Raw genomic sequence first — 21,119 nt, forward strand, 5'->3', positions numbered from 1 at the left:
TATGTATGGCCAGTAAAGATCTTCTCCCAGTCCGAGGGCTTTCTATTTATCTTGTTAGCTATATCATTTGCTGTGCAAAAGCTCTGCAGTTTGATGCAGTCACTTTTGTCCAACATTTCTTTGATTTGCTGTGTTTGTGGGCCTTTATTAAGAAAGTTTTGACCTGTGCCAAGAAGCCTTGGTGTTTCTCCTATTCCTTCCTGCAATGTTTTCAGGGTATCTGCTTTTATATCTAGGTCTTTGATCCATTTGGAATTGTTTCTGGTGCAGGGTGATATATAAGGATCTAGCTTTAGGTATTGTTTTTTTTTTTTTTTAAACAGGTGTTTAACCAATTTTGCCAGCACCCTTTGTTGAAGAGGCCGTCTTTCTCTCATCCTATTTTTTTGGTTCCCTTATCAAAGATTAGGTGGCCATAGGTCTGTGGGTTCGTTTCTGGGTCTTCAGTCCTATTCCATTGGTCCTCAGGTCTATTCTTCTAGCAGAGGAGCACAATAGCTCAATAGCAAGGTACATATGACCACATAAGATGATGCTAAGTGAAATTACCGGCAAGATTTGGAAATAATTGATTGATTTTTGTTGTTGTTATTTTCAATGTATCATATGAAATGATGCCTTTTTCTTTTGTCTTTCTTCCTCATGGTTTTGCCCCTGATGTCACTGTAACTGACTTTGGTACACTGGGTATTGTATGTTCGTTTATCGGAACTAGGGAAGGGGAAACACCAAAATGGAGAGACAAAGGGTAAAAAAACAAACCACAGCAACAGAAATACTTACAAGACAATATGCTGTAAACCACTGTACATCTCAGGGGAGGGAGGGGAGGGAATCCGGGAGGGGGAAGGTGGGAGAAAAACAAAGGAGAAGGTAACAAGTTTGATAAGAAATATACTCAATGCCTTACGTATGTAACTGTAACCCCTCTGTACATTACTTAAAAAAAATACAACCCCCCCATAAGGAACAATAGGATTTGGGAATCTAAATGTTAAGGTGATGGCAGAGGGTTATTCAAGTAGAGAGAAGTGATGGCTTCTGACCATTTTAGTTCGAGAGCGCGCAGTGTGGCGGGTGAGGGGGAACTTGCAGCTCTCTCCTCTAGGCATGAACACTGGCTTCAGGAGACTGGCCATCGTGCCAGAGGCATCAAATAAGAACCACGGGGGAACCGTGGGTGGGCACAGGAGCTTTTCCTTGGTGTCGTGTGTGTGTGTGTGTGTGTGTGTGTGTATGTGTGTACGTGTGCACACTCACCTAGGAACCCTGGAACCTCCAGAGCAAGGCTGCACCAGGAGGCACCAAGCCAAGTTAAGCTCCTACCCAGGTCTGCTGGTTTCCATTCTCCGTGCTTTACTAGCTTGGCTCTCGACTGGAAATGGACTATTTCTCAAAATGGCGTGTTTGTGCTTTGAGAGCTCACAATCAGTGTCCATGCAGACCGTGTAAAAGAGGAACAATTTGTACAAAAAATTCAGGTAAGTTTACGCCTGCAATGAGTTGTATCCTGTAAGGTAAGTTCTTAGATTTAACACATTTTCTTCTTCCTTGCTTTTGTCCTTTTTTTTTCTTTAAACCTTAAACTTTCATGCATAGCAATGTTAGTATGAAATTGTTAGACTTCATCCTCATTTTATCTATGCAGTCTTTCTTGATAGAGGTGATAGACAAGTGATAGACAGCTAGCTAAAGAGACATAGATGGGTAGACATAGTAGTGAAGTAGCTGCAATTGGTAACCAAGTTACTGTAGCAGACAAGTCCAATATTCACCCCCGACTGACATTCCTGCTCACGTCTCAGGCTACCTTAGGTGTCACCTGAAGAAAAATTTCAGCACTTGAGTCAGAGCTGAATATGAACTTACCTTGGTAGTTATGTACCAAGTGGCCACGGTAGGAATTTCAGAAGTGTTCACGTTTTAGATTCTGAGAAGAGTCCTGGTCATCGTGGATGCTCTGATGACCCTGGGTGTCCTAACGCCGGAGGGAGCTTCTCCCCTGCCTTAGAAGAAGCAGCCGCTGGCTGTGGGAAGGACCGCGGTGAGATCATCCCAGAGTCTCAGGTGTCCTCCAGGATTGGAGCGCCTAAGAGCCAGCAGGAACACGAGCTTCAGTCCTACAACTGGAGGGCTGTGTGGGCAACATCAACCGCATGGAGGGGGACACTCCGTCTCAGATGCGGTTACGTCTCCGGCTGGTGACCACTCTGCCGTTCAAGGGGAAAATTTTGAGCCGGCTGACCAGCCTCTGGAAGCCCCACAGAAAGGCAGTGCTATGGCTTGGTGCTGCATTCATTAAGTTTATGGTCATATAAATTCATTGCTGGTATTTAGATAAATGTCCCATAAGAGGTCTCCACGTGAAGGAGTTGGTCCCAGGCAGTGCTGCTCCTGGAATGCGGTGGAATGCTTAGGGGTTGGGTCCGGGAGGAAGAGCGTCCTGTCATTGGAGATCTCCTCACAGGGGACCTTGGGGCTGTTCCCTTCTTCTTCCTGGCTGTTCTATGCCTTGCTTCTCACCTGAATGGTAAAGAGGCCCGAAGAGAAATGGGGCCAGAGCAAGTCCAGGAAGCTACCTAGCCTTCTCCTCTTATAAAATGATTGTCTCGGGTGATTGTTACAGTGCTGGAAAGGTGACTGGCATGCCAATACAGTGGTAAGAAACATACGTTTGACTTTCTTTATGGCATACCCATTTAAATCACCCATTTAAAGGACCACAATACCAAAACTTCAGACATTAGGTATCCATTTAGATTAGGAAAGGCTATTGATAATCAGAAGCCTCTATCAGATACACGTCATTACTTCTTGTTAATTTATACTTTTAGCTTCTTTATGAATGCTATTAACTTATTGAGGTTATGTTGGCTTATATAGGTATACACATTATTTTCATAAACTATTAATTGTTTTCCAATTGAATATCTATTAATTTTCTTTCCTGTCATATTGCATTGGCAAAAACCACTATCACTATTCAAACATTACTTAGATCTTTTGTAAGAGCTGCACAAATTTTGTTCAATACATTTTCCTTATCAAGAACTTAGTTACGATATTTGTTGGGTTTTACCATTTTTCTGAATAAAAAGCAATTCTCTCTCTCTCTCTCTCTCTCTCTCTCTCTCTCTCTCTCTCTCTCTCTCTGCCAGACCTGCTCTACCACTTGTGGCTTTTTTTCAGCTATTTATTGGAGATAAGAGTCTCACAAATTTTCCTGCCTGGGCTGGCTTCGAACTACCATCTTCAGATCTCAGCCTCCTGGGTAGCGAGGTTACAGGCATGAGCCACTGGCACCTGGCTATGGTTTATCTTTTTGTATTGTTAACCCAATTTCATTGCAGCACCATAGCCAAGGGATGGAATCAGCCCAGCTGCCCCTCAATGGGCTGGTGAATCTGCCCGAACTCGGAGTAGAATTGCATCAAACCTAGAGAGCAGGTGTGGAAGAATCCTCGATAAGAATCCTGCCTTGGGAACACTACCTGTATTTCTTTGCCTCTCCCAGCCATGTATAATTGAAGAGGTCAGGCCTAGCGCCTTTTGTCAGATTTCTCATCCAGCGTTTTCTTTTAGACGCCATTTTAAATGGCATTGAGGTGTCGGGAACTCTGGAGCCGAGCTGTGAGATCAGGAGAGGGTTAAGAGGTGGGGACCCAGCCTTGTCAGTACTGAGGGCTGAGAACTGCACCCTGGGAAGCCTGAGACAGTCAAGGCAAGATCGATAGACGTATAACTTACGATGAACTGCACCGGTGATGTCTGAGTCGCAGTTGACTGGGCCCTTTGATGGTTGAGGCAATGGGAATATGACGAATGTTTATGTTATTCTTTCGGATGTCAAAAGCGTTCATGGCCTCTCACCGCTCCCTAACTTCAGGGGGTTAGTACTGTATACACAAACCATGTCAACGTTAATGATTGTAACCACAAGAAAAATTGATACCTTATTTTCTTCACGTACCTGTGGTAGCCTTCTCTGTACTGAACTAAGTAAACAGGCTTGCTTATGGGAGCCAGGGGTCCAATAGCTGGTGGGCACTGGACCCCCTGGCTCCTGCTTTTCTATTCTGTCTGTTGACATTCCTTCAGCTCCAGGATCCCCTCATGCTGTCCCTGGTAGTGGCTAGCAACAAGAACACAATTTCAATTTGCACTTTTTCAAGTTGAGTCTTAGAAGATGAACTGTTTTTGGATTCTTTCTTTTTTTTTTTTCAAGTACAGCATGAAATTATATTTTGTGCTTTTACATTGAACAAATAACATTTTTCATTTTACACAAGGACACGGTAATATGTGTACATGAGATTTGGGATACTGTGTAAAGTCTCCACTAGAGCAATATTCACAAAACAATTTCATCAAGATCTCTGCATTTCCTTAATTTATTCCAATTTTTGGATTCTTTCTTGTAGGTGCTTGGCTTTTGAATTCTGGGCCTGGTTGCTGTCCCTAAGCTCCTTTTGTTCAAGGCAAGTGTTCTCTGCCATGAGAGCTATAGCACCACTTCTGGCTTTTTCTGGGATTAATTAGAGATGAGAATCTCACAGACTTTCCTGCCTGGGCTGGCTTCCAATGGGTAATAGTTTAGATTTTTAAAAATCAGCTTTTATACTTAGATATCGTTGTCTACATGTAAATTGTGCTTTGGCTTCTTCTTTTAAATCGGAGACATTTTACTTTTAGTCTTCTCTAATTGTGGTTATTTTAGAGAAGGATTCTAAGAATGAAACTCAGGCCAGCCTCAAGCTGCAATGCTCCCAATGTCTCAGCCTCCTGTGTAGCCAGGACACAGGGACGAGCCGCTGACACCCAGTGACAGGCGAGAGGAATGTGTTCCGGCATGCTGTTAGACTGCGGGGTGACCACTGGGAAAAACAATGGATGGGCAGTCCATAAAGCCAGAAGAAAAGTCATCAATGTTTGCAGTACTTTCATAATAAATAATTCCATCTGACTCTGAAACAGTGAGGGAAGGAAAGGGAAAGTCTACAAGGAAAGCAATGAAGTCCTTATATAATGTGTAGGTAAAATGCTAGTATGAACAGTAATAGAGAGTTGTTGGGGTCTGGACGACCCCTTTCTCCCCCCACGGGGAGAATGGTAACCACAAACTCTATGAAAGAGCACTCAGCCTGGCCCTCCGCCAGCGGAAGGCCAAAGGCGTGCTCACATGGGCAAGCGCTAAGTTGAGGAAGGGTTGCTGAAGCCTCCCCTCCCCCCAGTCCCCTCACATGTTACCAAGGGCGGAGGCGAAAAGGAAGGCATCAGGGACACGCTGCGGTGGTGGGAAGCGTCTCAAAGACTTTAATATGGAAAGGCACTTATATAGAAGTAATGGCGGGAAAGAAAAGGGGGCTGGCCAAAGGGCCAGTCATAGGCTAGGGATCACGTTCATCAAGTGACATCACGAAACTTCCCTTTGTGGGCGGGACAACCCCATCATGGTGGCACGCACGTGTTCACCTCCCAAGGGGTGGAGGCCAGAAGGTGGGAGGGACTTCCATTGTCCCAAAGCTGGCGGAAGGGCAGCCTTCCCAAGGCCATAATAATCCCCAACATAGAGTTACAGTTGAATTATGTCAAAATATTAAAAAAATTGCCAATCAAGATGATGTTAACCAAAGGTGATGGAAATCTGCACGGCGTGGTTATAAGTAATTAGCCTGTGGTGGGGCGACTGGGCAGGTGGCACTGGAATCTTAACACCCATGGAGTGGGTGTCAAGGAAATAGTGGCGGTTTCTTCCTGAGCACAGACAGTGCTTGATACCCAGTACGGTGCTGAGCACAGACAGCGCTTGGTACCCCAGGATGCCACAATTACTATCGGTCCCGTTCCTTCCCTGGCCGTCGCTGGTTTGCAGCCTCTGCGCGGCAGCTCTGCCCCTTCTTGCTGAGCTGGGCTCCCGTCTCCACCACCGCGTTGCTCCTCCAGGGCGCCGGCTGCATGGACTGCGGCAACCACACCTCGGTGACAGAGTTCATCCTCCTGGGCATCGCCCACACCCGAGGGCTGCAGACCATGCTCCTCCTTCTCTTCCTGGCCTTCTACCTGTTCGCCTTGCTGGGGAACCTGCTCATCTTGCTCGCCATCCTGGCCTCCTCCACCCTCCGCACCCCCATGTATTTCTTCCTGGGCAACCTGTCGGTGTTCGACATCTTATTTCCCTCTGTGAACACCCCGAAGATGATGGGGGTTCTGCTGGGGCAGGGCCGCGGCATCTCCTTCCAGGGCTGCGCCTGCCAGGTCTTCTTCTACCACGCGCTGGGCTGCACCGAGTGCTTCCTGTACACGGTGAAGGCCTACGACCGCTTCGCCGCCATCTGCCGCCCGCTGCGCTACGCGGCCATGGTCAGCGCCCGGCTGTGCACCTGCCTGGCGGTGGGCACCTGGCTGGGCGGCTGCGTGCACGGCTGCGTCCTCACGCTCCTGACCTTCCGCCTGCCCTACTGCGGCCCCAACGAGGTGGACAGCTTCTTCTGTGACATCCCCGCGGTGCTGCGCCTGGCCCGCGCCGACACCTCCCTAGTGCAGACGGTGAGCATCACCAACGTCGGTGCGGTGTCGCTCACGTGTTTCCTCCTGGTCCTCACGTCTTACACACGCATCGCCGTCTCCATCCTGCACATCCGCTCCTCGGAAGGCCGGCGCAGAGCCTTCTCCACCTGCAGCGCCCACCTGACCTCCGTCCTCTTCTTCTACGGGCTGGTGATCGTGGTCTACCTCAGGCCGGCCTCCAGTCCCTGGCTCGATGCTGCGGTTCAGGTGTTCAACAACGTGGTCACCCCTTCCCTCAACCCACTGATTTACTCCTTGAGGAACAAGGAGGTGAAATCGGCGTTGAGGAAGGTGTTGACTCCCGTGGCCCAGCCTCTGGGTGATAAGGACTAAACACAATTGATTCCCAATTTCTTTTTTCTTTTTTGTCAGTCATAGGGCTTGAATTTAGGGCCTAGGTTTAATCCCTGAGCTCTTTTATTCAAGGTTAGTGCTGTACCCACTTTGCGTCATCGTGGGACTTTGGGGTTTCTGATAGTTGATTGAAGGTAAGCGTCTCATGAACTTTCCTGCCTGAGCTGGCTTTGAACTGCAATCCATAGATCTCAGCCTCCCAAGTAGCTAGGATGACAGGTGTGAGCCACCGGTGCCTGGCTCTGAATTTCTCGTAGGAAAGGTTTCAGGTGTCCTTCTTTGATCTCAGTGTATTGCCAAAGGGTGGGCAGGGAGAGGTTTCTGTCGTTCACTTCTTGAGCGCTGCGATGGATATGCCGTAAAATGTGCAGCTATGGATACACCGTAAAATGTGCAGCTACCCCTTCCGGAAGCATTTTACCATCCCAGCGGTTCTTCTTGTTTATCATGCCAGGAATGTATCGATTCTATTTCCTATACTCTGTTCCTGCTGGAACTGCATTTTGCTGGATTGTCCTGAAACTGACATTGTTTGAGAGGCCATGGACTGTCCTCTGCCTCCCGACCTCCCTTCCTTCTGACCTTGGTACCTGTATCCCACAGCGCCTCTCTTCCCATGCCTGGAGTCGCCAGCGCTGACATTGCAGAGTAGGGTTGCTCTTTGATCAAAACAATGTACACTCAGTCTGGAAATAATTTGACTTAGCTAGACTTACTCCTACAAAAGAACTAAGCTTTGAGAGGTTCTCCTTTGGCTCCAGGGGAATTACATAGTTACATGTCATTTGTTACATCTCAAGAGAGAAGTTGCTCATCAAGCTGTGTTTAAAATAAGGAAATGGAGTTTGTAACTTTGTAATGTCTTTTTGAACTGGAGATTCCTGTTTATTGTAGGCACTTTCCATTTCTTAAAAACCTAGAATACTTATGATCAGTGGAAATTAAACTGTTTACAATATTTATGGCCTATTTTGGAATAGTTCAACCTTTATCTATTTATATTCAATCAAATTAACTTCAAGACAGGGGCCCATCTATTTAGATTAATGTTTTCAAAAGTCCGGATTTAGTTAAGAATGCCAGTCTGATTAGCATGTATATAGGATAAATGGTGATAAATGTATGACTAAATTGTTGTTGTTTGTTTTTGTGTTTAATAGCCTTGGGTTTGAACCCAAGGCTTCATCTTTACTAGGCCGGCACTCTAACCGACCCTCCCCTCCACAACCTTAATGACTGTCCTAGAGGTAACATTTGTTTATTTATTTTAATTTTTTTTATTGTCAAAGTAATGTGCAGAAGGGTTACAGTCACATAAATAAGGCAGTGAGTACATTTCTTATCCAACTTGTTACCTCCTCCCTGATTTTTCTCCCACTTTCCCCCCTCCCCAGTTCCCTTCCCACCCTCTCCCCATGTTGTACAGTTGATTTACAGCATATTGTAAGTATTGCTGTTGTATTGATGCACCTTTTACTCTTCGTTTCTTCATTTTGGTGTTCCCCTTCCCTTGTTCTGATGGTAACATTTATTTTATAGTAGGAAAAAAAAAACCCAAGACCAGAGCAGTATTCATAAACAGGCTGTGTGTACCCACATCTAACCCTAAGACTTCCCTCTGGTATGCTTCCATATGAGAGGAAAAGCAAGGCCTTAAATTCTTTACACTACTAGCTGTCTATATCCCATCCAGCTTGCTATGCATTATTTACTGTTCTAAATACTTTGCATTGATTATTCTCCAGTGAAGTCTGAAACACATCCTCCATTACACAATGGAGACGTGAGACTCGGGCACTTTATGTAACTGCATAGCCATTTTCACTGGGGCGTGTGGGCCAGCACTCTGGGTAACAGTCGCAGAAACAGGAAATGACTGGAAAAGAATCTCCTCTGCTTTTGTCCACTCCATGGTGCTGTGTGTTCATTCAGTCATCTGCCGACCCACCGGCTTTGAACCCTCCATCTGAAAGGCTCAGTCACGAGCTGAGTAGAGTGTTTGTCAGTCGACCTAGAAGAAGATGAAGTGGAGAAAATTACTTCGGGGGAGACAGCTGGCTCTCTCATGCTTTAAATCACCTTTATTTACACCCACATGTGCTAATAGCATGGCACAATTACTTGTGCAGACAAGCTTATTGGGAAGTTTGGAATCCCTGTGCAGTGCTAGAATCTGTTGTGTAGTAGTTTACTACAACCCTTGGCAGCTTAGCACACGATGCTTCGATGTCTTGGAGGTGGGTGGGGTGGGGATGGGCTGGTGGGGCTGGATGGTTTGGGGTGTAGCCACACTGTCAGCCGGGAACACGGCCCTCTGCATGCCGTGGAGTTGTTTCCAGCTCAGCACGGGTCTCCACGCGGGAGGTCACCACCCACCACCCGGGACGCTCCACTTAGCCATCCACCTGTTCCCACATCTGCCAGCTGTTTCCTGCTTGGGGAGAGCCCTCAGGGGGTCTGGGCAGGAATCTGCAGAGCCTTCTGTGATCGAGTAGCCTGTCACTCACCATCACTCTCGGAGAAGAGAGGCCGGAAGCAGAAGGGTCCTGTGATGGGCATCTGGGGTTTGTTCTGGGCTGGCCTCTCCCCCTTGAGCCCTTGAGATGACAGGTTCAAGACACACTCCTGGCCATAAAAGAGTGGGATTAAAGTATGAGTGGTATGGCCATAAGGCTGTATAAAATATGCAGTAATTGTTAGTGGTAGAAACAAGATTTTATGATAACCTAATCAGCACTTTCTCAAAACAAGAGTAGTGAACAGAAAAATGAGAAGAAAATATGACACAACATGCTTACATTGATTTTTTTTCCCTGAGACTGAGGCTTGAATTCAGGGTCTCATGTTCTAACTGAAAAATTTATTTTGTTATGTTTTTATTTATTTATTTTTTTGGTTGGTTTGTGGGGCTTGAACTCTGGGCCTGGGTGCTGTCCCCGAGCTCTTTAGCTCAAGGCTAGCGCTCTACCACTTGGGCCACAGAGCCACTTCTACACCTTATTTTTAATCTTTTATTTATTTTTCAATATTTCCTTTTCATTTTCAAAGATTATGTGTACAAAGGAGTTTCAATTCAACATGTTACTTTATGAGTGTCATAGGGTTTATCAGAGTTCACTGTCTTGGGGTTAACTCTCAGCATCTGTAAATCCATTTTACTTTTGTGACTCCATCTGAAAGAAAGGACTGCACCCCCACCCGTGAGACTAGTTCCTTATGGTTTGACATGAAAAGAAATGTGTCTCCACTGTTCCATTTATGTTACCAGGTAATGGATCATGGAGACGAGTCATAGGGATGGGTCATGCTGCCCTAGCTCAATGCTTGCCCGCAGCATTGTTTAGCTTCCATACCTTCATGCTCGGCAGCCGCCTAAGAAAGGAACCATTAGGGACTTTCCATCCCTAAGCAAACAGGGACGCAAACTGTGACTTCCAAGTGGCCCTGGAAGGAAACAGGGCTGCACTTCTGGGCCCTTGATAGCCCCGTGTAGACCCGGCCGGTCCTAAAGACTTCGTGTGGACTGTGTACCGTGTCTGAGAGGCCTGTTCTGGTGGACTCTCCACACTATGAGAATAACACCCTTGAGCAGCGCCACCTTTCATTCTTCTCCCGTCTCTCCAGCCCCACCCACCCCTTCAGTTTTCCAGGTTTCACTCTGATCTGCTCTCTCTCTCTCACACACACAGGATATTATGATTGCATCCTTCCAGATTTTCTCTCCTCACTTGTCTCTAAAGAGAAAAAAAATTCTGACAAGCATGGAAGGGCTTTGGGTAGTGCGGCTTAACCAAAAACTAGACTGCAAACATGCAGTAATTACTAATTCAAGACAGAGAGAAGACAGCATGTCTGTCCTCTTGTGGCAGTAAGAAGCACAAGGATGTAAGAACGTCTTAAACTCATTTAACATATCTTGGTGCTCATTTTGTGCCTGCTGTGTTGTTTCAAGGGACTTCTTTGAAGCTGATGTTTCTCCTGGGCTGTGTGCTTGTTTGTGGATGGTTAACGGTGTGCCCGAGACCACTGTGCACTGAACCCGCCTCTGTACAAAGTCCACGGTGTGGACACTCAACACACTCAGTAAATTCATTACAAATTCATGCATATGGACATAAACAAAGGTGGCAGCCTGAGGAAAACAGAAAAGAGGACGTTCCAGAAAATGAGCGAGCAAGAACTGCAAGACGCCGCGTGATTCTCTGGGTTGTGGAACTAGTGGCAGCCATGGGGTGTGCCTTTTCCCACCAGTGGTGCTGGCCCTCTGCTCTTTTGTCCATGGTTTTTTTCCCCTAATTTCCAGCTCTCGGTTCAAATGTGGACCCTCCAGACCTTAGAACACGGAGGAGCAGTCTCAAACATGTGAGCCATGGCTGCCTCTCTTAGCTGAAAAGAGCCAGAAAGTTAGAATCACAAAGGTTTGAATGTGAGTATAAGGAACGGTGCTTAGGCAACTGAGTTTTAGTTGAGAAGTAGTGAAGGCTGGGTGCCAGTGGCTCCTGCCTGTAATCCGGGCGGCTCAGGAGGCTGTGATTTGAGGGTCACAGATGGACGCCGGCCCTGCCAGGAGGTCTGTGACATTCTCACCTCCCGTGAAGTCTCAACAAGCTGAAGGTAGAGCTGTGGCTCAGGAGTGAACAGGTCCAGGCACCAGGACAGGCTCCCACAAGTGAAGATGGAGGGTGGGGGAGAGAAGAAGGAGGGAGGAGGGGTGTCTGTGGGCTAATTGGTCCCTCTGCTCTGCACACACCACCTCATGTCACCAGGGAAGAGGGTCTCAGAGGTCGCTGAAGACATTTCTTCCTTCCTGGGAGGTTGGTTGGCTGCTCTGCTGCTCCTTCATTCAGAGGAGAGCTGCTGCAGGGTTCCGGTCTCCAGGCCTGACTGGCTGCAGCTGAGAGGAGAAACATCTGGGCAGCTGTTCCAAGAGGAAAGGGAATGGAGGTGTGCTGGGGAGGGGCCTGGGTTTCATCAGAGGCAGCCAAATTTCCCTTCATCCTGTGAGCACCTGCTCCTTGGTGCCCGCCTCCTGGTGACCTCGTGTTTAGAGGCAGCGAGCACTCCTAGCCGGCTGGCCGGGCACTGGGAGGGCAGACCACGCATGCCTGGAGCTTGGTTGGGTGCTGCTTAGGGAGGGGATCTGCAGTGAGCTTGCCTGAGGGGCAGAGTTTCTTCACCTTGAACTCCACCCTGGGCATGCACCTGCCCAGCGCCACTGCACACAGGGCAGTGACAAAACGCTAGTGAATGAGGTCACTCTAACACCACGGGGAGCTATGGGGGGACTTACCCTCCCTCCAGCGCTGCAGCTTCTGTTTTGCTTTATTGCCAGTGCAGGTTAGGTGGAGAGAAGTCTTATGAGCTCTCCTGCCCAGGCTGCCCTTGAACCTCAATTTACAGAGGTCAGTCTCCTGAATCGCTAGGATTCTTAGGTGTTAGCCCATGTGCTTGGACTAAACACATGAACAAAAGAAAACAAACAACAAGGATTGGTGGGGCACAGTATTTTAATGAGGATTTTACTTGAGAACATAGACCTTTAAAAGATCCATGAAACACTGGTGATCTACACACAGATCCACAGGAAATGTGAAGGTTTCTCACGTACATGGAATCAGCCCGGGAGACAGATGTGCCAGTTGAACAGGGTATTGGCAGTGGTACTATTCTTCTAGTTTCTCCCACTCCGTATCACCTATGTGGTTATCTCCTTAACTCTGAAGAAGAAAGATAAGCACATGGATGACTCAAAGGCACAGGTGAGTTAGGGACAGGGCTGGACTCTCCTTTAGAGGTTCTTTCTCAGTAGGCATCGTCAGTTTCCTGGGGGCTGAGCTGCAGAGCTTGGCTTCTCTGGGAAAGCCCCAGTGTGTGTCCTTGGGCTCTTCCAGGCCTAAGCAGACCTGAGGATGGAAAACCACACCACAGTCACAGAGTTTCTCCTGCTGGGAATCCCGCACACGGCCGGGCTGGAAAACGTCCTCTTTGTGGTCTTCCTGGCTCTGTATGCATTGACTCTCCTCGGGAACCTGCTCATTCTGCTGGCCATCCTGAGCTCCTCCAGCCTCCACACCCCCATGTACTTCTTCCTGGGAAATCTATCCGTGTTTGACATATTTTTCCCTTCTGTGAGCTCCCCCAAAATGATGCTCTACCTGATGAGCCAGAACCACCACATCTCTTACCAGGGCTGTGCCACCCAGCTCTTCTTCTACCACTTCCTGGGCTGCACTGAGTGCCTGTTGTACACGGTGATGGCCTATGACCGCTTCGCGGCCATCTGCCACCCCCTGAGATACACGACCATCATGAGTGGCCGGGTGTGCTCCTCGCTGACGGCGGGGGCCTGGGTGGGGAGCTCCATGCACGCATCTGTCCTCACCTTCTTCACCTTCAGCTTGCCCTACTGTGGCCCCAACCAGGTGGCCAACTTTTTCTGTGACATTCCTGTGGTGCTGTGCCTGGCCTGTGCGGACACCTCCCTTGCACAGACGGTGAATTTCACCATTGTAGAAGTGGTTTCTTTTGTGTGTTTTCTCCTCATCCTCATGTCTTACACTCGCATCGTGGTGTCCATCCTTCAAATCCGCTCCTCGGAAGGCCGGCGCAGAGCCTTCTCCACCTGTAGCGCCCACCTGACCTCCATCCTCTTGTTCTACGGCCCTGTGATGCTCATTTACCTGCAACCAGCTCCCAACCCTCGGCTGAATTCTGTAGTCCAGGTGTTGAATAATATTGTGACTCCTTCCCTGAATCCGTTGATTTACTCTTTGAGGAACAAGGAGGTGAAGTCGGCTCTGAGGAAGGTGTTACCCCACAGGGTGTAGAATTGTGAGGAGCGGGCTTTGTCTCATTTTCTATCTTAGGACTTTACCTCCTGTTCTGGGGGAATTGCTCTTATTTTGTGTGATTTTGGGCGAGTTGAGGTCATATAGTTGAGATAACTAGAAGTAATTGTTTAATGTTTTTTGTGGTTTACAATGTGAATGTGTTATTCAAAGACAATTTTATAATGTTACTACTTGCTAGACACTGTTGTTTGTACTTTACAAACAATGCTCTTATAGTCTATATAATAATTATGTGGAGTGGATAATTTTATGATTATAATGTAGGGAGGAAGTAATTTAAGGTACAGTGTCACAGAGCTAGGAAGTCACCGAGTTAAGATGAGAACCTGAGGCTCTCAACCTCCTGCTAATATAGAAATTATCTTGTAGATGTTAGTTCTTCTAGAAGCCTCCTTTTGGCTTACTTAGATTGTTCTCTACTTTGCCAAGAAACTATGTGATCCAGTAGGTATCGATTCCTCTCATTCTTTAGTCAACATTTTGGTCAGTCATAATGTTTAGCTTGAATATGAAGAGATTTTCTTACACTCAGGAAACTAGGTAAACTATAGATATTACGAACATATTACTAATAGATTCTTCCTATTCCCAGGTAAGCACCTGTCTTTATGCCAATGGTTTCAGTTCTGTAGATATGGCCTAAAGTCATTCAGCCAAGGACTAAGTGTCAATCCTAGTGTACCTGGATTTGCTAATATAATATTCATTTCTCCTCATGTAAGTAGCTTTAAAAAAATGTAAGAAATTGCAAACATTAAGGGGAACAGAAATTTTCTCCCATTTCTGTCCTGCATAAGAAAATATCTATGAATCTTTTGTCATTTTTCCTAACTGCCTCATTGGTGACTTAATTGCAAGTATGGTTGAACTTAACCTTCCTGTTTAGCATGGTTTCATCGATGTATAAACTTGATCTGTTATCTACAACTTTGTATAACCACATCTATGTTATCTATCTAGCCTGGTATAGAGAGAGATGTGATCATATTGTGTGTATATTTTCTGGTTTTAGTGATGTCCTAAACCTTGCAATTGCCAAATATTGGAAAATGTTATTCTGTGATATAAGTTACTTATGAAACTATGCATTCAGTGTATGGAATTCAGTGATTTCTCATATATTTCAAATACATACCATTGTTATCTATGTGTTAGCTCTCATCTATGTCTCCTTAAACCAACACTGAGCTACTTTTCCTATAGATGGACACAATCCAGACATTTCATTGCATTGGGGTCATTTGTCATGGGCTCTGTGGCGTGCAAGTTTGTGTCACAGGCTGCTTCTTTTCATGGCTTAATAACCTTTTATTGTATGGCGACACTACACTATGTTTACTTATTATCTGTGGATGGACATTGGGCTGTTTCTTTCAGTTAATGGCCCACTGTTAAGATCTGTGTACACACTTTTTCCCCCCTGCATCTATTTTGTTCAGTGCTCTTTCACTGAGCCATGAGTGCAGCTGTTTTGACCCCTGGTTATTTATGATGGAGTTGACCAAAAGGCTTGAACTCGGCCTCATGTTCTTACTTACCTTCCTTTCTCACAGCTGATACTGTGTCATGGAGCCCATCCCTACACTGGGATTTTGCTGATTAGCTAAAAAGAGTCTCTAGAACATCTTTGCCTAGTCTGGCTTTAACCTGTGAGCCTCAAATCTCAGCTGCATGAGTAACTAGGATTATAGCAGACATAGGCCCCTGCGTCTGTCTAATCCTTATTTTTATCTTCTATTTGCTTTTTAATGTTTTTTTTTTCATTTTCAAAAAATGTTGAAGTAGTTTTTCAAATGTGTTTAAATTCAACATGTCAGTTTACGAGTTCATTGCATCTTGATCAGTGTCACTTTTTACTCTTCTTCCCTGCTTCTGCAAGCCCCAGCCTTCCCTCCAAGTTTTCTGTCTGGCTCTCTAGCCCCCCCTCCCATGCTCTCCTCCCCTGCAGGAGAGTTGGGGAAACATGCCCCGACCGGGCGAGCCAAGAAGAGGAAAGGGTCGACAGACCACCCCCACCCAACCCTCCCTCACCGGAGACAAACAGACGGCCCGGGAGCTAAGTCAGTGCAAAGTCTCATTTATTAAGGTAGATCCTTCCATTAAATAAGGCACAGGAGCCAATCAGGTCCAAAATTGGCTGGAAGGGGAGGGGTGTTCGTGTACCTATCTAGGGACTGTGAGGGGCAGCCTGAGCTTTCCATCAAGGGTGGAAGGGCTGATGGACCAATCCTAGGAGGCGGCCTAATTTTACATCACAGCCCACAGGACCGCCTCCGGGTTCACCATCAGGCGCCATCTTAGCCACACGTGGTCCCAAGGCTGGGAGGGAGGGCCAGCTAGAACCCCCTTTCCGGTGTAATAGCCAAGTGGCCCCAGGGCTGGGAAAAAGCTAATTGCTTCATTCTGATGTAACATGCCCCAGCATGTCTCACATCTCCCCCTTTTTGTTTTATCAGCAGGTGGCCACCCTACTGGAGAGTGTGCCTGTCTTAGGTTCCCCCCCTTTGAGGATCTTACCTGTCATTGACTACCACTCTAGCTCTTCAGACAATCCTACCTGCAGGGCCTGCCAGCCCAGTAGAAGGACTTGGGGGAGGAATTGACACACAAGAGGAGGCCGTTATTTTTGCCTCACGCCTGTACACTCTGGTAGGGGTCATGGCCAACCTCATAAGGTTTCCAATCTGCAAAAGGCAGCATATTGCTGTCGGACCACCATTAACTAGACCGCTCTGTCTCATTTCTTAAGAAATTGGAGAAGCCTATTAACCACACAAGGGCCAAATGTAAACACAGGGCCAAAGGTAAACACAAGACCAAATGGAAACACAAGAATCATGGTAATCTAGGGGCCCACAAGGGGGAGAAGTTAAGGGAGCCACCCATTTAGCCCAGTCCAGAGAAAATTGGAGTTCAGTCCGTTTTGGTGCCGCTCAGGATAAAAGCAGGCAGAGTCCCCCTTCTCTGGCGGTGAGCAGGTCCATGCCCCGGCGATTCTGGAGGACCACGGCAGCCAACGAGTCAAGTTGAGATTGCAGATCTAGGATGGTGCTAGCAGCTTGAAGCATATCATTAGTAGACAGTTTATCGTAAACATGAAGCAAGATATCAAGACCCCCAACATCTGTTCCCACCCCAACAGGAATCCCTAAGCTCAGCAACAGGGGAAGGGCAGAAGGAAAACAATAGTTCAAACTCCATTCCAATTCTTTGACAATAAGCTGTAACTCCATTCCAATTCTTTGACAATAAGCTGTAGTGGTATCGCCACAGAGAAACATTGTGCCATAAAGACGTCGAGGTAGAGTCCAACAAGGCAAGTAACATTTAGTAGGGAAAGGGTAGGGGTGGATACCCCTGAACGAGGGGGTAGGACTGGGAAACTGGAAGGAAGGGAGGCTGGCTGCCTCCATTGTTTCCCACAATTGCTGATACATGCAGGCAGGTTTACCGTATTTCCAGGAAGGATCAGGAAAAATCCACTACGGTCTTTTCATTCCTAGAGAGAACAGACAAGGAATCATACCTCAAGAGGGGGTGCTCTTGGGTAGTTATTCAGGTGAACAATATTTTAGGTCTCTAGCAGGTACCCAAATTGGGCTTGGTTCCCCAATCAGGAAAACACATCCAAAGCCCCTTATCACATTAATAAGAGGGTCAGGACCTTGCCATGATCCAGTAAGGGGGTCCTTCCATCGGAATTCCACCTTTATATAAGGTGTCTGATTTGACCAATGCCTCTGAAAAGCCGTCAGAGGTTGGTCTTTGGAAAAATTTAAAATATTTAATGTAAGCATGGCTGTCTTTAACTGGTCATGGTAGTTGCTTCCCCCTTTTTGTTTTATTAATTGGTCCTTTAGGGTCTTATTATGCCTCTCAATTATGGCTTGACTCCTGGAATTGTATGGTATTCCAGTGGTGTGTTTAATGTTCCATATTTGAAAAAATCTTTGCAATGGTTTGCTTATAAAGCAAGGCCTGTTGTCTGTCTTTACCTGTAGGGGTAGCCCCAGGATGCAAAACATTGTAGGAAACGGCTTTCAGCATGTCAGGCCCTTTCATCTGAATGAGCAATTGCCCAACAAGCATGTGAGTGGGTGTCTATGGACATAAATATATATTTTAATTTACCAAAGGGAGTATAGTGGGTTACATCAGCTTGCCAGATAACATTAGGTTTAAGGCCTCTGGAGTTAACTCCAGGAGATTGCAGAGGCAGGACCTGCAGAAATGGCATACATGATTTGCATGTCCTTATGATCTTTTTTAAGTCCTTTATAGGGACCAGGGGGAATCTTTGATGTAGCCCTCTCCAATTTAAATGCGTAAGCTCGTGAAGTCCTTGAACCGTTTGAAGATTTTGAGGCTGTGCAGTGGCTATAATAGTCCCACTAGTAGCCAGTTGATCAGCCATTTGGTTTCCTCATGCCAAAATTCCAGGCAACTCCTGGTGTCCTCTGTGACGCTATAAAAAGATGGGCTCAGCTTGTTCCTTTAGTAAAGACTGGACTTGAATCATTAAGGGAGTAATTGGATTTTTATTTAGTTTAATGTATGATGACACTAGAGTTGGTAACAAATTGACCACATACGAACTATCAGAAAACAGGTTCATTGGTTTTTGAACATGGGTTAGTGCCAGGGCAACTGCGTATAGCTCCTTAAACTGTGCAGACCCTGTAACCGGCTCAAAGTTGTGGGTGCCCTCTTCTCTATTGGCAGGGGAGGAGGTAGAGTATATCACCGTGGGAGATCCCACTTTTCCCCCATCAGTGAAAACATTTACAGCTTTAATAAGAGGTTTGGTAGAGAAAAGTATGGGGGGAGTCCACTGTAACCTCGGAAATGAAGTTACCCATCTTGAAGTGCCATAATGGCAATCCAACTTCCCCATGAAACCCTCCAGGGCATTAGACACCCAATTATGGTTTCTTTTGACCCACTCAAAATCTGACAGCCGGTAGGGAATAACTAGCACATCAGGATCCCACCCATAATGTCTCAGGGAAGTATCCCTGCTCTTAATTACCAGGTCAGCTAGCTGGTCTGGCTGGGAGTAAACCCTGGGAACCCCTCCCAGGAGGGGCCTCCATTGGAGAGGCTTGCCTGACTGAGTAATGGTGGCTAAGGAAATCTCTGAGTCGGGAAAGATCCAAAGACAAAGGGGGCATTGGGGCCTATAGTGAGCCAGTTGTGCTGTATTTAAGGCCATGTGAATTTTTTGAAATATTTCTTGATGTGATGGAGTTATTGTAATAATATCAGTGGGGGCTTTATCCTTAAGGAGTCAAAAAGCGGAAGCAGATCTTCTGTAGGCAGGTGAAACCAAGGCCTTAACCAGTTAATCTCACCTAACAGTTTTGTAGCTCCACCAAAGTATAGGTGCCATCTAATCAAATCATATCATATCATTTAACATTACTGGCAGGTGGAAGAGAGCACAAATGAATAACAATCCAGAGGGCAAAGGGTCAGGACAATGTTCAGCTTCTTCCATCCCGAATCAGCAGGCCTCCTTAATTATGTGTGATGGAGGCAGGCAGGAGAGATGGGTTGGATCTGGGCAAGGCTGTAGTAGCATCTCTCAGAGTCCCCTGGATAGATTGTCACACCTCCTGCTGGGTTGCCTGAAATTTTCTGCACAGACTGGTTAAAGACATTTAAATTTCCCAGTATTCCCTGGTTGCTTACTCTGAGTACTCTGGCTTTTGTAGGCTGGTTTAAGCAGGGTGACAACTTTAAAATCATTTTAGAAGGCTTGGGCCTTTAACCCTCTTCCTAGTCACAAAATCCACACAGACCAAAGGCCAACCAAGTCTACTCTCTGCAGCAGTCATGACAGTTTCTGAGACATGGAGGGGGAAGAAACGAATGCTACCCCAAGGCAACCCTGTGGCCACCAAACAACTCAGATATTTTAACCTTGGAGTAAGTCTCGGTTGCAACTCTGTCACGATAGGCCTGCTATAAGCCCAACTCTAATCTTGGGGCAGGCAGAGCCAGGGCAGTAGCACTCTGGGCTGAAGAGTATAGAGAATAAAATTATGACCATTATGCCCCTAACAGCTATTTTGCTTCTGTACCTTTGCTTGCTAACCCATGGGGAAGTGGAAAAATACCAGCAGTCTCCCTATAGCTACTCTGTAACCACACGCCCCCCACACCCCTCTGTGAACTCTGTACATACCCGAATCTGAGCACTGGAGATAACGGCCATCTGATGCCAGGATGTGATTAATCGTCGGCACCCGGAGCCCACTCAAGGTTGGACATGAGTAAATGCCCGGTCTCAGACCCTGGCCCGGATCTGGGCACAAGAGATAGGAACCATCTGGCTCCAGGAATGTGGCTACGTGACCACTCCTGGAGGCCCACCCGGATCCGTACCCCAGGGTTAAGGCTGTCTGGCACCATACATTTGGCGGGAAAACCCAGGCCAATCCTGAGGCGATCAGTAAACTAGAGCAAATGTCAACCAATTATGTACTTGTAACCGGGGTCTTCCCCAACTACCCTGTACCTGTCTATAAAAGCTGTGCTGAAATTTTGCTCGCGGCCTCTTAGCATCACTGGCAACGAGTGCGTGGAGGTCCGGGTTCGCACTCGTAATAAACGACCCTGGCGGTTTGGCTTTGACGCTGGATTCTGGTGGTTGTCTTTGGGGTCTTGAAATCTGGGTACTTCAGGGCCTGTCAAAATCTTTACAGGACTCCTAGATTCCCTGAGCAGTTTCCCATACAAGAAAGAGGGAATAAGGAATCATTAGCAGTGAAGCCAGGTAGTTTGGGAGCAGACTGTGGAGGCAGCTTCCTGTAGTCACGAACTGCCACAGTCCACGTAGCTAGCACACATGTTGACCTGCATCGTATAAAGCAAAATATTAATCCTGGGTCAGGAAAATCTAGGTTAGCAGCCACATTTGCACACTTTTTCCACAATGACTCTGGTCCCTTAATCTTAAAGAGTTTATGAGAGCACAGGAGCGAAAAATTGAGAAGCAAAATCAGGATCAGATGTACACTTGACTTTTAGCATAGATGGACATAAAGAATAGCACACTGGTTTTACATCATTGTACTTACACCACATGCTACATATTAGAACTTTTTGGAGTTTTTCATAGACACATTTGCTTGCACCCAAACATGATCAGTTTGGGTTTAAAACCTGGGTTTTTTTCCTTTTGGCTCGGAGTCTGGGGATACGAGTCAGGATTGCCTCCAGGCTGTTCACTGTGACCCCACCCACAGGCTGCAAAGATCAGTTTAACACAAGACTTAAAAGCAAGTTAAAATAGTAGTCAAAAGCAAGTAATTTTGAAACCATGATGCCAATTTTTACATATTT

General features: G+C 46.6%; 2 protein-coding genes across 2 annotated transcripts; both read left to right on the forward strand.

Annotated features, from left to right (window-relative positions):
- Positions 1-5,955: 5,955 nt before the first annotated feature.
- Positions 5,956-6,900, forward strand: LOC125348056 (olfactory receptor 958-like). Its single transcript, XM_048340999.1, has one exon. The coding sequence runs from the start codon at positions 5,956-5,958 to the stop codon at positions 6,898-6,900; it is 945 nt and encodes a 314-aa protein (XP_048196956.1).
- A 5,930-nt stretch (positions 6,901-12,830) lies between these two features.
- Positions 12,831-13,748, forward strand: LOC125347814 (olfactory receptor 958-like). Its single transcript, XM_048340769.1, has one exon. The coding sequence runs from the start codon at positions 12,831-12,833 to the stop codon at positions 13,746-13,748; it is 918 nt and encodes a 305-aa protein (XP_048196726.1).
- Positions 13,749-21,119: the final 7,371 nt, after the last annotated feature.

Source organism: Perognathus longimembris, chromosome 3 (genome assembly GCF_023159225.1).
Source record: "Perognathus longimembris pacificus isolate PPM17 chromosome 3, ASM2315922v1, whole genome shotgun sequence".
Taxonomy (NCBI): domain Eukaryota; kingdom Metazoa; phylum Chordata; class Mammalia; order Rodentia; family Heteromyidae; genus Perognathus; species Perognathus longimembris.

Coding starts and splice junctions, on each gene's coding strand:
- LOC125347814 (XM_048340769.1), top strand. CDS start 12,831: ATGGAAAACCACACCACAGTCACAGAGTTTCTCCTGCTGGGAATCCCG.
- LOC125348056 (XM_048340999.1), top strand. CDS start 5,956: ATGGACTGCGGCAACCACACCTCGGTGACAGAGTTCATCCTCCTGGGC.